General features: G+C 39.3%; 1 protein-coding gene across 1 annotated transcript in view; it reads left to right on the plus strand.

The window, feature by feature from the left end:
* The first annotated feature begins 18,169 nt into the window (after nt 1-18,169).
* The window catches only part of GABRG3 (gamma-aminobutyric acid type A receptor subunit gamma3), a 597,087-nt gene continuing 595,873 nt past the window's right edge, over nt 18,170-19,383 (plus strand). The window contains exon 1 of the mRNA XM_060155467.1: nt 18,170-18,222. Within this exon, the coding sequence (XP_060011450.1) occupies nt 18,170-18,222 (53 nt within the window). The remainder of the gene's footprint in view (nt 18,223-19,383) is intronic.

Genomic DNA, 19,383 nt, shown 5'->3' on the forward strand with positions numbered 1-19,383 from the left:
GTCCAGCCAAAAATTTTAAAAGATAATGTAGGGACTCACATGTCCACAGTGAACTATGAAAACCTCTGACATATTCCTAGATCTGGAAAGCTGTGTGCATCTTCAGGGCTGTGTGAACAGTCAAGAATGAGCACAGAGAGCTGTGCTGATACAGAAATGACACCTAGAAAGACGACTACAAATTAAACGAAATTGAAACAAACAGAGATTTTATACTCTAGGAAATACAAACACTACAGAACTGGTCCAGGAAAGTTACTAAACAACAACAAAAAATCTAACCTCCAGCAACAAAAAAAGTACAACAACAAACAGTAAGTAGGAAGGGAAGAATGACTGGATTTCAAAGTTACTGAAATATATGTCTAGTATGTCCAGTTTTCAACAAGTACTATGAGATATGCAAAGAAGCAGGGAAATATAGCCTATATACAGGAAACAAAACAATCCAAAGAAACTAACCTTGAGGATACTCAGATGTTCAACTTAGTAGGCAGACTTTAAATCAGCTTTTATAAATATGTTCAAAGAACTAAAGGACACCATGTTTAAAAAATTAAGGAAAAGTAGGACAACAATGTTTCACCAAATAGATAATAGCAATAAAGAGACAGAAATCACTTTTATTTTATTTATTTATTTATTTATTTGCAGTACGTGGGCCTCTCACTGCTGTGGCCTCTCCCGTTGCAGAGCACAGGCTCCGGATGTGCAGGCTCAGCGGCCATGGCCACAGGCCTAGCCGCTCCGCGACATGTGGGATCTTCCCAGACCGGGGCACGAACCCGCGTCCCCTGCATCGGCAGGTGGACTCTCAACCACTGCACCACCAGGGAAGCCCAGAAATCACTTTTAAAAAGAACCAACTAAAATTTCTGTAGCTAAAAAGTACAGTAACTGAAATGAAATATTCAGAAGTTGGCCTCTATATTGGATTTGAGCAGGCAGAGGAAAGAACCAGCAACCTTGGCCTTCCCTGGTGGCGCTGTGGTTGAGAGTCCGCCTGCCGATGCAGGGGATACGGGTTCGTGCCCCGTTACGGGAAGATCCCACATGCCGCGGAGCGGCTGGGCCCATGAGCCGTGGCCGCTGGGCCTGCGCGTCCGGAGCCTGTGCCCCGCAACGAGAGAGGCCACAGCAGTGAGAGGCCCACGTACCGCAAAACAAAAAAACAAAAAAAAAACCAAAAAAAGAACCAGCAACCTTGAATGTAAGTGAATAGAGAGTGACTGTCTGAGGAACAGAAAGAAAATACAGAGAATAAAATGAACAGAGCCTGAGACACCTGTGGAACACCATCAAATAGACCAACATATATGAAATGAGTCCTAGAAGGAGAGAGGAGAGATAAAGAAGAAAATTATTGAAGAAATAATGGTCAAAAGTTCTATATCAAGCAAAGTTATCCTTCAAAAGGTAACTGAAATAAAGACATCTCTGGGTAAATAAAAAAAGAGTAAATTAATCTATAACAGACCTACCCTACAAGAAATATCGAAAGAAGTATTTCAGGTTGAAAATAAATATTAGATGGTAACTTGAATCCATACAAAGAAAGAAAGAAAACCAGTAAAAGTAATTACATAGGTAAATATAATAGGAAATATAAATATAGTTTTTACTCTTTCTTCTCTTAACTGATTTTAAAAGGTAGTTATTTGAAATAATAATTATAAAACTATATTGTTGACTTTATAAGCAGTAATTTGTAGGATAATAATATCATAATGAGGGGATGACAGGGCCCTATATTGGAACAAAATTTCTGTATACTATTGAAACTAAATTAGTAATAATCTGAACTATATTGTTTTAAGGTAAGAACAATACTCCCCAGAGCAACCACTAGGAAAATAAGTAAAAGTAAAAAAAGAGTAAATAATCCATTAAAGGAATTAAAATGGTGCACTATAAAATATCTAACACCAAAGAAGGCAGAAAAGGAGTAACACAGGAACAAAGAGGATACAAGAAAACAAAAAGCAAAACAGGAGGTGTAATTCAATCATATCAATAATTACGTTAATTATGTTAACAAATGTATTTGGTATTCCAATCAAAAGGTAGAGATTATCAGACTAAATTTTAAAAAAAGATCCCACTATATGCTGTCAATAAGAGACAGATTTCAGATTCAAAGACACAAATAGGTTGAAAGTAAAAAGATGATAAAGACACATCATGCATGCATACAGTAACCAAAAGACTACTGGAAAGATTATAACAATATCAGAAAAATAACTTTAATATAAAAAGATTACTAGAGACAAAAGGGACATTTTATAGCAATAAAACAGTCAATTCATCAGGAATATATAACAATTCAAAGCAGATATGCACCTAACAACAGAGTGCCAAAACATATGAAGCAAAAACGGACAGAACTGTAAGGAGAAATAGACATTTCAACAATAATAGTTGAAAACATCAATTCTCCACTCTCAATAATTGATAGGACAATTGGACAGAAAATCAGCAAGGAGCCAGAAGACAAGAACAGCACTATCAACCAACTTGACTTAGCTGACATTAATAGAACACTCTCTCAGCAATGTCAGAATATATACACCTTCTTTACAAGTGCACCTGTACTATTCTCCAGGATAGAGCATTTTCTGTATCATAAAACAAGTAGAAATACACTAAAAGAGATTAAAATCATATAAAGTATGTTCTCAAAACATAATGGAATTAAATTAGGAATTTATTGTTTAAACCAGGACACTTTTTTTTTTTTTTTTTTTTTTTTTTTTTGCGGTACGTGGGCCTCTCACTGTTGTAGTCTGTCCCGTGGCGGAGCAACAGGCTCCGGACGCGCAGGCTTAGCAGCCATGGCTCACGGGTGCAGCCACTCGGCGGCATGTGGGATCTTCCCAGACCGGGGCACGAACCCATGTCTGCTGCATCGGCAGGCGGACTGTCAACCACTGCGCCACCAGGGAAGCCCTAAACCAAGACACTTTTAAGAGGACTCAAGACTGATAATTACACCAGAAAAACAGGCATAAATCAAAACTGACTTGAGCAAATTAAGGCTTGGGTTCATTCTGCCTTTGGCTGGGAATCCACTATACAGTTCCCCATAGTTCCCGCTCCCTCTGCTTCAGTCATCTCCAGAGTGAAACCTACCTCATCCTGTGAACTTTGAGTCTGCAGCACCTTTTTCAGACCAGTTTAAACTGGGGCATTTCAGAAAACATGCACTTTATTTTCAAATAAATTAATTTTAAACTCCACTATGCCTCATCCCTATTTTAAGCCATTTTAAAAACATAGATTACATCAGAATTTTTAGATTTTTTATTAAACCCACATGACAAAAGCTGTGCTATGGGAACTTTTTAAGAAGAGCTTGGCTTTACCCTTTCGTTGCATACAGCTACTGACCTTGTCTTGGCCTTGGGAATACTTGACATTTTAAAATGGTTAATTTCTAATCATAAGATATTTCTGGAAGTTCCATGCTTTGCTAGAAACGTATACCATGCCAAATCTCAAACATCCTAAAATCTTCACAAGGTAAATAAGACAAGGGAAAAGAAATTTCTACTTTTCTCACCCATTGTTTTTGCTTACAGGAGTGAGCCAATGGAGCGTCATTGTATGGAGGGGAGTTTCTTAGCAGAAGTATCCTAATTGAGATGAATTGGGAGATTGGGATTGACATATATACACTTATATGTATTAAATATATAACTAATAAGAACATGCTCTATTAGAAAAAAATTAAAATTTCAGAAATACATAAATAAAATTGCATGCTTTGAAAAACTGCAATGAAGGACCATAAAAAAAAAAAGTATTCTAACTGAAGTATCTGGGCATGACAGGGGCAAAGGCAATGTAAGTGTAGTCATTCAAAACCGTTCTTCTGACTTCCTGAGCGTTGTCTGTGAGAGAAAGTAGTTTGAATATTTTTGTGACCCTTTAACTTGCTACTGAAAGAGTATACCTCTCTTCCTCCAAATGTTTAATAGTTAATGATTTTATATTCTTCAGCAGTAAAGCAGAGAAGCAAACCAGTAGGAGATATAGATATAGATCTGTAAATATATAGATATATGTGATAAACATACATATGTATTGCTCATACACTATGGAAGCTGGCAAGGCAAGTTCAAAGTCTACAGGGCAGGCCATTAGGAAGGGACTGTCAGGAGCAGTCTGGAACTCCAGGGACACAGGCCAAAGATGTTTGCCCACAGATGGGAATCTTTTCTCTTTCTCCATATGTCTCTCTGTCTCTCTCCAGAAAGTCTCAAGCCAGTTTTTAAGGCTTTACATCTGATTAGGTTAGGCCCACTGAGGAAAATGTCCTAAACTTAAAGTCAACTGATTAGGGATTCTAATTACATCTACAAATTCCTTCACAACAGCACCTAGATTTATATTTGATTGAATAATTGGGGACAGTAGCCTAACCAAGTTGACAAATCAGAATGCCACCATAGTCTTCCCCTTGTCAACTTGGCACCCATACACATCTCTTAAATCATATTTAATGTCCAAATAAAGACAGTAACAAAGTTATATTTCTGCTTAAAATGAAGCAACTAACCTAACTACAACCCAAAACATGCTAACACTTTCCCCAGAAGAGAACACAAAGTCTTTTGGCGCTGTACACTCATGTTTTGATATCTTATAACTTAAATAATGAGATATAAAATTAACTATTGTTAACATCCTTTATATTAGATAAGGGGATAATAGAGGAAAGAAAACAACAATATTTGTATACACACAAAAACATATTCACACCAAAATAAAGAAGAAATATTCATAACTGTTAGACTCCTCATTTTTGAAACTGGCCATATGGTTGTAGCTGGTATTTACAAATACTTCCTTCCACTAATTATTTCATATTCACTTTACCCTCATCAAGCATTTCAATTGGTCATGGTGTTTTGCCTGATAGGCTGACCCAGATTCATTCCTGGGGGGTTTCTGCTGAACTGTGTTGCTCTAGTTTTCCATTGGCTTTAATCACAGGACATGAAAATACTAAAAGATTCCTTAAGATATCTCCTGTATTTTAGGCATACTCTTCCTAACGTCTCTTGTGGAGCAGCAGTCCAATTTCCCCATGGTCATTAGGGTTAATCACCCAGCCAGCACAGTCAGTCTCTTTCCTGGCTTCTTGATTCAGAGGCCTGAGTCCCAAATGGCTGGTTGCCAGTCTTATCTCTGTTTTCAATGGAATCCTTGTCATGTCCCCAGGTAGAAGCATTCCTCCCTTCAGAACTGAGACCTCTAGACCAGCAGAGTCTAAGGTCAAGGAGAATAGGAACCAAAATCTTTCTAGGTATTGTTGACGCTAAAATCTTGGCTCTCTGTGCACTAATGCTGAATAGAAATACGGAGACAGAGTTTTGGAGGAAAAAGAAAAAGAGTAGTTTTATTCTTTGCCAGGCAAAAAGGGAACACAGCAGGCTAGCACCTCAAAAACTGTACCCCCCCCTCCCTGGGAAAATAGGAGAAGACTTATAGGTGGGGTTCGCAGTCTGGGGTAGGTGATAAGGATCAAAGTAGTGAAGGTCTTGTATTTTTATTATTCCTGAATCATTTCAAAACAGTCACAGCTGGCATCAGGCAGCCCAGTAACTGGGTCCGTTTGTCTCTGGGTTATTGGCCCACAACCTTCTTTCTGAAATGCAGAATGCTACAAGGGGTGATTTGCTACAAGGGAGTGTAGGGGGTGTAAACACCAGGTGCAAGATGTAATTCAAACTGAGTCAGAGTGTTAGAGGTTAGATTTGTGAAGGACAAGTCTAGCTACAAGTGTTTGTTAATAGTAACTGCTAAGGAATAACTAAGATTGTTTAACTCTTTCAGGCCTGTTTATGCTGTTTCCCCAGCCTGTTTATTGTTTTTTTTCCTTGTTTATCAGAAAAGCCTCATTTCTATTTTTGCTACAACATTGTCACCTAGCTGGTGTCATAGCTGAGCCTTTGAAGGCTGCTATAACAAATTACCATAGAGTGGGTGGTTAAAACAATAAACATTTATTTCACAAAATTCTGGAGAGTGACAGGTCCAAGGTCAAGGTGCTGGCAGATCCTGTGTCTGGTGAGGGCCCTCTTCCTGGTTTTCAAATGGTTGTCTTCCTGTTGGGGTGCATGTATATTTTTGAATTATGATTTCTCTGGGTATATGCCCAGGAGTGGGATTGCTGGGTCATATGGTAGTTCTATTTTTAGTTTTTTTTTTTTTTTTTTTTTGCGGTACGCGGACCTCTCACTGTTGTGGCCTCTCCTGTTGTGGAGTACAGGCTCCGGTCACGCACGGGCCCAGCCGCTCCGCGGCATGTGGGATCTTCCCGGACTGGGGCACGAACCCATGTTCCCTGCATCAGCAGGCAGACTCTCAACCACTGCGCCACCAGGGAAGCCCTATTTTTAGTTTTTTAAGGAACCTCCATACTGTTCTCCATAGTGGCTGTACCAATTTACATTCCCACCAACAGTGTAGGAGGGTTTCCTTTTCTCCACACCCTCTCCAGCATTTATTGTTTGTAGATTTTTTGATGATGGCCATTCTGACAGATGTGAGGTGATACCTCATTGTATTTTTGATTTGCATTTCTCTAATAATTAGTAATGTTGAGCATCTTTTCATGTGTTTTTTGGCCACCTCTATGTCTTCTTTAGAGAAATGTCTATTTAGGTCTTCAGCCCATTTTTTGATTGGGTTATTTGTTTTCTTGTCATTGAGTTGCATGAGCTGTTTGTATATTTTGGAGATTAATGCCTTGTCAGTTGCTTCATTTGCAAATATTTTCTCCCATTCTGAGGGTTGCCTTTTTGTCTTCTTTATGGTTTCCTTTGTTGTGCAAAACTTTTAAATTTCATTAGGTCCCATTTGTTTATTTTTGTTTGTATTTTCATTACTCTACAAGGTGGGTCAAAAAAGATTTTGGTGCGATCTATTTCAAAGAGTGTTCTTTCTAGACTTCTATAGTGTCTGGCCTTACATTTAGATCTATATTTAATCCATTTTGATTTTATTTTTGTGTATGGTATTAGGGAGTGTTCTAATTTCATTCTTTTACATGTAGCTGTCCAGTTTTCCCAGCACCACTTATTGAAGAGGCTGTCTTTTCTCCATTATATATTCTTGCCTCCTTGATCATAGATTAGTTGACCATAGGTGCATGGGTTTATCTCTGGGCTTTCTATCCTGTTCCATTGACCTATAATTCTGTTTTGTGCCAGTACCATACTGTCTTGATTACTGTAGCTTCGTAGTATAGTCTGAAGTCAGGGAGCCTGATTCCTGCAGCTCCATTTTTCTTTCTCAAGATTGTTTTGGCTATTCAAGATCTTTTTTGTTTCCATACAAATTGTAAAATTTTTTGTTCTAATTCTGTGAAAAATGCCATTGGTAATTTGATAGGGATTGCATTGAATCTGTGGATTGCTTTGGGTAGTACAGTCATTTTCTCAGTATTGATTTGTCTAATCCAAGAACATGGTATACCACTCCATCTGTTTGTGTTGTCTTTGATTTGTACCATAGTTTTTTAAGCTGTTACCTTTGGAGGAAACTTAATAAAGTTACATGGGATTTCTTTGTATCATTTTTACAAGTTCGTGTGAATCTACAATTATATAATTTTTTAAGTTTAATTAAAAAATTACAATGATTTTCAAAAAATATTCAGAGGAAAGAAAGCCAAATGAAAATTAAATTGATACCTTCTCCACAACATATGAGAGACCAGAGAATAATGACAGTTAAGAGAAAATAACTTTCAAATTGAATTCTATATGTAGGACAACTATATTTTAAGAAAGAAAATGCACCGGAGACATTTTTAGGTTAATAAAAATCTGTGATTTTGGGTGCCAAATGATCCTTACTAAAAGAAATTCTAGGAAGTGGAAGAAGATCCTAGAAGGAAGTTCTGATATAAAAGAATGAAATGAGAGCAAAAATGTTGCAACCATGTTGATAATTCCAAACACACTGAGCACACAAAACAATTTAAAAATTGCCTAATATGTGGGAAGAAAATTAAAGGTAAACATGAATTCCTGGACAATTATAGCATGGGATATACCAGAAAGCAGCTGCCTGATTGGAGTTAACATATTCTTATATGCTACATTATGCATTTTGATGGAGTAAAGATTTTATAACTTAATCCTGGCAAGCCTCAAGGAGCCTTCATTATAAGAACTAATGGTAAGCATTCAATATATTTACTTGTGGATCTAAAATGAAAAGGGTGGAAACGAGGGTAGAAGTATAGTGCACAAATGTTAAATACCATGACAGAGCAGAAAGAATTGTACTGATAAGAGGAAGAAGGAGAGAGAAAGGGGAAAATGAAACTAGTCCATTGACTGCTGTAGAGATAGTAGGTAAAAGTCAGAGTAGGACATTCAAAACAGCCAAACTATCGAAAGGTTAGACAAGAAAAAGTATCACAAACACCAGAACAAAAACACAAAACTCCTTGTACTCCAAAAATGAAATCTAAAAAGAGCAAAGAAGACACACTATACAGAGAAAGTTGAGACCTTGTACCAAAGTAAGTCTTATTGTAAAGGTAAAGGACTTACCTCTTCTATCAAAAGGAAAATATTTTCAAGTAGGTTCATAAAGCAGAACTAAACTCTATGATACAGAAAAAATGCACACAAAAGCCAGTGATCCAAAAAGGCTAAATATAAAGGTATCAGCAAAGATATACCAGGCAAATGAAAACTAGAAGAAAGTAGAGTTTGAAATCCTGACATTGAGTATGGTAACATTCAGGCATAAAAAGATTAAACATGACAAACCACAATGCAAAGCAAAGATACAACAGTTAGAATACCTAGAAATACACCAAAAATTGTGACCATAACCCATGCAAAGTAGAAACTACAGAAGATGAAAGGAGACTGACATAAACGCATACACATTTAAAAACTTTAATATTAGGACAAAATAAGGCAAGAGAACAAAAAGTAAGCAAAGATTAAAAAAAACTAAAAATAATGGTGTAGGTCTTATGATGTATTTTGACATTGCATGCTCATAATTGATAATAGACTTTCTTCTCAAATACACTGGGACCAGCCACAAAATTAATCACATATTAAGTTACTTAGTGATATTAAGAAATATTAGTATATTTATAAAGTAGAAGGTTCATAAGTAACACTCTGATGATAAAACTAGAAATTAAAAACAAAATTTTGAAAAGTCTCTTCTAACTGGAAATTTAAAAATTCTTCTATTAATTAACACAAGGATGAAGGGAGATGCAGAAATTGTCAAAATTTCTAGAAATCAAGGGTAATTTAAAATTACACATAAAAATCTATGGGATACATTTAAGGCACATCAGAAGAAAATTCATATTCTTAAACACATATCAATACAAATGAAAAAAAAGCAAAAAAGGAATTAAATTCCCACTCAAAAATCTAGAAGTAGAACAATGAAATAAACCAAAAGAAAACACAAGGTAAGTAAAATAAAGACAAAAGCAGAATTTAATTGTATATCACATATAAAAACAGTAGATCTAACTAATGAATCAAAATTCTGGGGATTAATAAAATGAATTATACAAGCCACTTAAGAAAAAATAGGGGAACGTACACAAAATAAGAAACAAATTACATATACAGAGAAAACCAAAATGAAGTCACGAAAGACTACTTAGCACACCTTTATTCAATAACATTGAAACATAGATGAAATGGACAATTTCTTGGGGAAATTTCTTGCTGAAATTGACTCCATTAGAGATAGAAAGTTAAGGTCAATTTTCCATGGAAGAAAAAAGAGAACTTTATCAAGAAACTTCTACACATACACACACACATGCACACGCACACGTACACACAAAGAGCCCAGATGTCTTCACAGGGGAATTCTACTAAACTTTTGGAGACCTTAGAATCCCAATTTAAGTAAATTGTTTCAAAATGTAGAAAATGAAGAAAAACTTCCAAGTTTATTTTCAACTGTGTAAGAACTGTTCAATATCAGGAAATTCAATAATATAATTCAGTTATTAATCACCTATGGGGAAAATCATTTGAGTAACTCTATTGTTGCTGAAAATATGATAAATTTCAATACCCATTTCTGATTTGTTTAAAAAAAACTTCAAAATAATTATTTATGGGTATCTCCTTTCTCCTCCTTCTGTTTGTCTCTCTCTCATTGATACCCTAGATAACTTTCTACTGTAATTTGGAATAAGAAATTTCCTCCACTACTTCCTCTATTCTTTAATTAATTAATTAATTAGTTAATCTTTGGCTGCATTGGGTCTTCGTTGCTGCGCACGAGCTTTCCCTAGTTGCAGGGAGTGGGGACTACTCTTTGCTGGGGTGTGCAGGCCTCTCATTGTGGTGACTTCTCTTGTTGCAGAGCACGGGCTGTAGGGCACACGAGCTTCAGTAGTTGCAGCACACAGGCTCAGTAGCTGTGGTGCATGGGCTTAGTTGCTCTGCGGCATGTGGGATCTTCCTGGACCAGAGCTCGAATCCATGTCCCCTGCGTTGGCAGGTGGATTCTTAACCACTGCGCCACCAGGGAAGCCCTCCTCTATTCTTTAACATCATACTTAAAGTATTAGCTACTGGAATTAGACAAAGGAGGCACACTGGAGGCATAAAACTGGAGGACGTTGAAATAAATCTACCTCTATTTGTAGATAATGTGATAATAAACTGGAAAACACTAGAGAATCAATGATCAATTAACTCAAACATCAAGGGAATTCAGAAAGCAAGCAGGATATAAAAATAATATAAAAATAACAAACGTTTATATGCATGAATAATAACCAATTAGAGGACACTGTGGAAGAGAAAACACCATTTACCAAAGAAATAAAAAGATAAAGTTCTTACAAACAAACTTAACAAGAAATATTAAAACCTTATATGAAGTACTCATGAACAAATAGAAAAAATATTTCTTGTTATTGTAAAGGACAACTGAACATCATAAAAATGTCGATTCTCCTTAATTTATCCATGTAATAGAACTCCAATAAAACATGAAAAAAGTTTTTTTTTCTGAGGCTGTACAAGTTGAGAATAATGTTAATCTGGAAAAATTAATATGTGAGAATACTTGAAAATACTGACCAAGAAAACTAGGAGCTAACACTGGCCCAAACAGATATTAACACATAGTACAAAGTGTTTATAATTAAAATGGTTATACATATTAATAGTAAAGCAGCCACTAGAATTAAATGAAAATTCAAAACCAGATCTAGGTACATATAGAAATTTAGTATATGATAAACTATTTAAATCATTACGGCAAAGGAACTTTTGAATAAGTAGTGTGGGTAGATCTGGATAACCATCTGGAAAATGTCAAAATAGCATCATGCCTCACATAATACACAAGAATGTACTCCAAATGGATTAGAGATATAAATGTAAAAAATGATCAGAATAAATCATGAGTGAATTCTTTTATAACTTGAGTGTGGGGGAAGGTTTACAACTATGTATTTAAATTGAGATGCAATAAAATACTGATAAATTTTACTACAGAAAAGTTTTTAAAATTTGCATGATGCAAAAAATAACAAGCAAATCAAACGAAAAATGACAAGTAGGAAGAAACTATTTGCAACATATACCATGGGAAAATATAAATTCTCAAAATTTGAGGACAAGATATGAAGAAATCTTATAGAAAAATGTGCAAAGGGCATGAAAAGATAACTTGCTAAAATATAAAATGGCCATAAACATTATAAAATGTTCAATATTACTCATAACAGGAAAAATGCAAATTAGAACTATGTTGAGATACCATTTCTCACCTCAGTTCAAAGCAATGATATTTTAATACAGTTAGATCATGTTTTCTAAATATTATTTTTAATTAAAAGAACAAGGGAGAAAGTATGGATTCAAGGGCTGAGAAAAAGAAATTATGAGTGAGCCTGGAAAATCTTCTTGTACAAGAAAGTAAGGACGTGCTCAAAAATACATTGGAGATATGCTAAAAGGAGTCAGGTGTCAGCTTGAAGCGGCCCCTACTGTCTAAATCTTGGATAACTTGAGAATAACAGTAAATAAGAATAGTAATGGACTAAAATGTATTAAGTAAGACAAAAAGTCATGAGTCCATACTAAAAATAGTAAGAGAGGAAGAGGGAAAGCGCTTCCTCACAATATAATACCAATTCATAAATGCAGAAGAAACAATCGAGTTATCAAATCTCCATTTTACAACCAGCAGGCAAGAATCACCAATGAAAGCTAAAACTAAAATGGTTAAATATTCTTAAAGAGCTCCCTCCAAAGAATATTTAACAATATAAAATGAAAAAAAGCAACTTCACAGGGGAGAAGGCTGGCAGTTACCAACTTAACCAAGGGATCAACATGACCCATAGTAGGACAAATCAGCATTATGTGCCCCCGACGTGATACTCTGAGAAAAGCAACATTACTTATATCGTATCTCTGCCAAAAATACATAACCTGAATCTGATCAGGAGGAAACAGCTGATAGACTCAATCTGAGCTGCATTCTACAAAATCACTTTCTGCTATGGATATTGTCACGATGTTATGAAAGACCATGAAAGGCCAAGGAACTGCTCTAGATTAAAGGCACACTAAAAGGTCACAATAACTGACAATAATTGTGTCATCTGAATAGGATCTTGGACTATGTGGGGGAAATATTAAAGATGTAAATGGACCAATTAACAAAATTGCTGTAGATTATACTATATGGAAATTTTTGTATTATTCTTATACATTTCTTTTTAAACTTGTGAATATTTCATATTAAGTAGTTTTCGAAGATTGGGGAAACTTTACAAGCTGACTTATATGGAAATGCAAAGAGCCTAGAACAGCCAAAAGAATAAATTCAGAGTACTAAGAAATAAATATTAAGAACAATTTTAAAGCTATAGAAATAAAAAAAAAACATGGTAATGATGCAAGTTTAGACAAATAGATCAAGAGAACAGAGCTCAGAAAAAAATGCATTCATATATGGTCACCTGATTTATATAAGTTGAGTGGTAAAAAGATGGTGTTTTAAATAAATCATGCTAGAGAAATTGGTTATATCAGTATGGAAGTAAATAAACATTGACTCATAAATAAAATCACACACTAAAGTTAATTAGAAATGAAACCTAGACCTAAAAGGAGCTTTCTTATTAAAGCTTTTAGAAGAAAACATAGTAGACTATTTTTATAACCTCTGGTTAGGCAATGATTTGTTAAATAGGATGCAAAGCAATAATGTTAATAAAAGACACTATTTGCGGAAAGTAAAGGCAAGCCATCAACTGAGAGAAGCTATTCATCACACACATTAAAGGACTCATATCAAGAATACAAGAAGCTTCTATAACCAAAAAGAAGACAAACAGCCTAGTTTAAAAATGGGGAAGAGACTTGAATGATACTTTGTAAAAGAAGATATTTTAATGGCTGGCAAGACTTTGAAAGGAGCTTAATGAAATTAAAACCAGAATGAAATATCAGAATGGCTATAATCAAGAAGAATGACAAGGCCACATTTCACGGCTATGTATGGAGCTCATACAGAGCCAATAGGTGGTAATAGATACCGCTACTTTGGAAATCTCTTTAGTAATGTTTATGATCACTAAACATACACCTTCCCTGTGATCTAAAAAATTTTTTTAGTCAGATAACCAAGAGAAATCAGCACATATGCCCACCAAAAGACATGTACGAATATGTTCATGTCAGCTAAATATTGTGTGCTATACTGAATACCACAGTGAAATACCACGCGCAGAATAAGAAGTAATGGATGCCTGCTACCTGCAGCAACATGGATGCATCTGGACCACATTATGTAGGATGAGAGCCAGCAGTTACATAGAACACACTACACGAGTCTATGTGAGATTCAAGAGCAGGCAAAACCAGTCTGTTGTGATGGAACATGGAATAGTGGTTACCAGGGTCGGTGGTGGCAGTGAAGCTAGCTCAGCACCCGGGAGGGGGCACCGGAAGAATGTTCTGTATCTTAATCTGGACAATAGACATATGTTATTCTTACACATGTGGTATATATACGTAAAATTGGAATTTTTACGTATATATACGTAAAAATTCACTGAGCCATACTTTTAAGATGAGTGCATTTTGTTGTATGTGTATTATCCTTTGATAATAAAATTATTTAAAAGTTGAGAAGAGAAAGGTTTTTTTAAACCACGAAACATCATTATACAATTCAGAAGTAAAGTTTTGAGAGTGGAGGAGATTTTATTCAAACAGAAAACCCAGAAGCAATGAAGAATAAGATCAGCTGATGCAGCAGTTCAGTTTTATTCAGCACCACATCTCGCTAGTTCCTACGCGCCTGTAGGAGGTGAAGTGAGGCCAGGCAAGGAATTCTGAGAGGTATTTCTTGAAGAAGCCGCAAGAGGATCCCTAGCCCAGGCAGTCAGTCTCGCCGCCCACTCGGGCTCCCTCCCTCCTCCTGCCAGACGCAGCGGCCAGCCCAGGTCTTCTTGGGAAACCTTGAGTCTGAATCAAATGTCAGCCCTCGAAACAAACAGCAAGCATAGCTAGAGGATGTTCGATATTCACAGAAGTGCATGTGCTCCAACCCTTACCTGTTTCTTAGGTTACTTTTTATTTACCCTTTCCTGAGAACTTGGGGAATGGAATGCAAATGCCGGGCGCCAAGTGGAACCGAACTGTCAGCTTCTCTACTGCTAAAGATGGAGAGGACAGAGGCAAAAAATAAAATAAAATAAAAAAGGAGAGTGAGCACTGCGCATGCTCCGTAAAGCATTTCTTTCCCCCCCTTCCCTCCCTCCCTTTCTATTTGCTTCCCCCACCCTCCCTCGGTCAAGCTGGGCCAGGCAGGAAAATAAGCCAGAAAGCTTTTCTTTTGAAGATTCTAGATTCTTGACCTTGAATTTTGCTTTCACACTTCTGCCCAGAAAGCTTGCTTTGAATTTGCCTTTCCTCAACTCATTTAGCTTTAAAAAAATAAAATAAAATCTTGTTCCAGGCAGCACCATGGGAAGGGGGGCTTTCTATGGTAAAATGTTCAACTCTATCAAGTTGACCCACTAAGTCTAATAAATGGGGCCAAGTACCAGAAGAGATCATGCTACACTCATTCATGATAACAACAGATTGAAAATATGCAAGAAAGGAAAAGACTAAACAACAAAGGGATGTAAAAAGAAGATCACATTTTCTTTCCCACTGTTTGTGTTGTAAAAACTTCATTGGACAGTTCTCACTATACTGATATTTTGCAAAAACATTCAAGTATCAGTCTGTTCTATTACAAACAACTTGTAAGCATTTGTACGCATGCTCAAATAATAAAGAATACAGCAAGGAATCTGAAACTTTGTTCGAAGAACCAAACAATAAATGTTTACTGAGCTCCTATTCATCTGAGAAGTAGTATGGCATAGTGATTAAGAGATGTTGGAGCCTGCTACCTGGGTGTTAACTCCCAGTCCTCAACCTCCTAGCTGTGTGATCTTAGGGAAATGACTTAACTTCTCTGTGTGTTTTCTCCATCTTTGAAATGGGAATAGTATCATGAGAGTTAAAATTAGTTCATTTATATAAAACTTTCACATTAGCCCTGGGCCCCTATTATGTTATCAATGTCTGTTATCTTACCCAAGTTCCTATTACTGTGTTTAAAATTGAGTCATAGATGAATTGTTTCTTTTTACATGCAGTTTTCTTGCAGCGCACATAAGAAGTATGTGGAGACTTGACATATTTCTATAAGCAATTAACGAATGATAAGTCATCATCTAACTGATTTTTAAAAAATAAATTTATTTATTTATTTTTGGCTGCATTGGGTCTTCATTGCTGCACATGGGCTTTCTCTAGTTGCAGTGAGTGGGGGCCACTCTTTGTTGCAGTACGCGGGCTTCTCATTGTGGTGGCTTCTCTTGTTGTGAAGCATGGGTTCTAGGTGTGCGGGCTTCAGTAGTTGTGGCATGCAGGCTCAGTAGTTGTGACACACAGGCTTAGTTGCTCCGCAGCATGTGGGACCTTCCCCGACCAGGGCTTGGAACCGGTGTCCCCTGCATTGGCAGGCATATTCTTAACCACTGCACCACCAGGCAAGTCCCCATCTAACTGATTTTTAAAGTGCTCAGTTGCAGTGTGGGATAGAGAAAATGAAAGATTAGGACAGAGTATGATAAAGGCTCATACTCCCCTGAAGCTGGGAGAAGTGTTAAAGGTGTTGAAAGTGGCAGAATGTAGGAATGTTGGAAGTCTTCTTTTTTTTTTTAATATTTTATTTATTTATTTATTTTTTACATCTTTATTGGAGTATAATTGCTTTACAATGGTGTGTTAGTTTCTGCTTTATAACAAAGTGAATCAGTTATACATATACATATGTTCCCATATCTCTTCCCTCTTGTGTCTCCCTCCCTCCTACCCTCCCTATCCCACCCCTCCAGGCAGTCACAAAGCACCGAGCTGATCTCCCTGTGCTATGCGGCTGCTTCCCACTAGCTATCTACCTTACGTTTGGTAGTGTATAGGGTAAGCTGTGACAAAGAGAGAGAGGCATGGAAGTCTTCATAGTGTCAGGACCTGAGTGAGAGAGCTGTGGAAGGCAGGGGAGGATGTCAGAAGGAGTCCTGGGAAGGAATGAGCTGGAGCGAGCTCAAGGCGACACAGAGACAGATAGAGACAGGAAGATGGCAATGCAAAGAAGGCCACAGCTCCACTGTTAATATATATATATATCCTCATCACTAACAACTTCACTCTACTTCATGACCACGTTCATGTTGTTGAACCCAGAAATAAGAGGGAAACACCAGGCAATTTTCAACTTACCCTTGCATATATCCTGTGAACAAAGCTGTTTGACAATATATTAAAGAAACATCACATCTTTATAATTCTATGAATAGTAGTTCAAAATAAAAAAATACTTAATAAGAACTATCTTTTTTTCTCCAATATAAAAGCCAACTTCTTAGTGGATGTACTCTAAGGTACTCTGACACTGTAATTCTTATATGGTGAAAGACTAACATTCTTAATGATTATTACTAATGAAAACATAAATGCAATTTTCAGTCTGTGAGTCTTTGAAAAGCTATTGAATGAAGTGCGCTTCATAGTTCAACCACATGGAACGTCTTTTGCTCTTTTATCTAGGTAGGGATCTTTGTCTCCTACCTTCAACACCTTTTTTCACCACTGCTGTTTATTGGTATATATTAGTCTCTGTGTGCGAAAGGTACACATCGGGGGTGCTTTTTTCCAAATACTCTCCAGCAAGCCACTTTTCCTTGCAGAATCTCAGCAGTGTGCGGAAGGGGTTCAGTCAATTTAGCACAACGTGTGCGAAGGAAGGGCTTCTCAGCAGACCGTCTCGCTCCTTCGCCAGGGTGCCTAGGTAGGGACGCTCTGGGAGGTCAGGGAGCGCGGAGAACCGCTACCTAGTGTTGAATTGCGGGGAGGAGGGCATCCCGTCGGGATCGAGGGCTCTTTTCGGACTACCGGGTGCCTATTCCGGGCCCTCCCTCAGGCTCTCGGAGGGATCCCTGAGCCTCCCCGCCCCCGCCCCCGCCGGGCCCCGCCCCCTTCCTGGCTCAAACTACGGGTCCTTTCAAACCTAGCTTTCTTCGCCTCGCGCATTGTCAAACGTGTAATTGGGGGAACTCCACCCAGCCGGGGCCTCCTCGGAGTCGCTGCCAGAGTAGCGGCCGCCTCCCCGCCCCCACCCCGGAGCGCACGGCGGCCGCACAGCGCGCGCAGAGCCCACCGCCCTGGCAGCGGCGCGCGGCGCGGCTCGCGGCTCAGGGCGGGGTGGGCTGCTGCGGGCCGCGGGTCTTCTGGGCCAGGGACCGCCCGCAGCCACCTGCTCCCGCCTGCTGGCTGCGCGGACCTGGCGCCGGTGCGCGGGCGGGGGCTGTGCGCCGCGGGGACCGGGTGTCCCGTGTGAGCCAGGCGGAGCCGCGCGCAGACCCGCCGGCCGTCGGGGGCGCGGCCGGCCGCCAGAGCCCGCACCTGTCCCGCCGCGGCGGCCCGGCACCCGAGTCGCGCCACGTTCGGCGACATCGGAGGCAGCGAGGGCACGGAGAACCGGCGGAGGCGAGGCCCGCGACCCGGAGGAAGCCGCGCGCGGCCCGAGGCCTCGGACCCTGAGCCCCACGTTCCACGGCACCATGGCCCCAAAGCTGCTGTTGCTCCTCTGCCTGTTCTCGGGCTTGCACGCACGGTAAGTGGCGCCCGGGCTCCGCATCTCCGGAGGCTCCGAGACTGGAGGGAGGGCGGCGGGGGGCGCTGTCCCCCGGCCCCAAGTCGCCGGCGCGCCTCGCCGTCCGTCGTCTGGGCTGCGGCATATCCTGCCAGGGCCGCGGGGAGGAGACGGGAAGTCGGCCGGCACCCTACCTGTCCCATCTACCCCGGACATGGCCATCTGCCTCTCCGGGCTGGGCGACTGCAGCCTTCTCTGCAGCCTGAAACATGGGGACTCTGAGATTAATGGGCTCTTCTCCTGAAGCTTTTAGGATCTGGTGGTTTTGAGGGGTTTTGAAAACCAACATCATAGGGGAAAGCCTGTGTCTACCTCCTACCCCTCCCCCAAGTGTTTCAGCGCTGTGCGCGCGCGCGCGCACACACACACACAGCACACACAGCAACATTCCGTATCATTTTAATCACTGAAATTTCCCAAGACCCAGGAGTTACGGTTTCCTACCTGCCCAGTTTAAACCGGTCTTTGTGAGGAGCAGCCGGGCTGGAGGCAGGTGGAGGAGGACTGGGGCAAGGTGGACAGCTGAGAGCCCTGCTTCTCAGAAAGGATTTTCTTCCCAGGTCCTGCGAGCACACGCACAGTACACATATGCACCCCTTCTACATGAGCCACTTTCACACACGGGAGCATGCACAAACCTACCCCTATAAAGCAAGCATGTTGAAATTGATAATGTTATCTACCTAGTAACTGTAAGAAATTACCTCACCATAGATACCCCAACCTTCCTCCCAGGACACCAACCACCTAATGGGAGCTTAGAAATGCTCCAGGAAGAGATGAAGATGGCTCATGAGGGTGGAAAGACAGTGAGACCAGAGGGGTTAAACACTGTTGCTGTGAATATAACTGGAGATTCTGGGTTTGGTTCCTTTAATTCTGTCTCGGGCTAGATCTGTAGCCCAGAACTTGAAGACTGCCCTGTGCTTTACAAATTAGAGCAGCTCCCTTCCTCCCATCCCGCTCACCACCCCAAGAATCTCAGGGCATCCCTACCCCCAAAACACTTTTGTTTTGACACCATCTTCATTTCCTAGATCTGGGAGCTAGAAAACTAGAGAGCCTTCCTGTGGGCTATAAACCCTGCAGTTGTTAATAGGCAATACCTGGAGGTCTTGCATG

Source organism: Lagenorhynchus albirostris, chromosome 1, assembly GCF_949774975.1.
Source record: "Lagenorhynchus albirostris chromosome 1, mLagAlb1.1, whole genome shotgun sequence".
Classification (NCBI taxonomy): Eukaryota; Metazoa; Chordata; class Mammalia; order Artiodactyla; family Delphinidae; genus Lagenorhynchus; species Lagenorhynchus albirostris.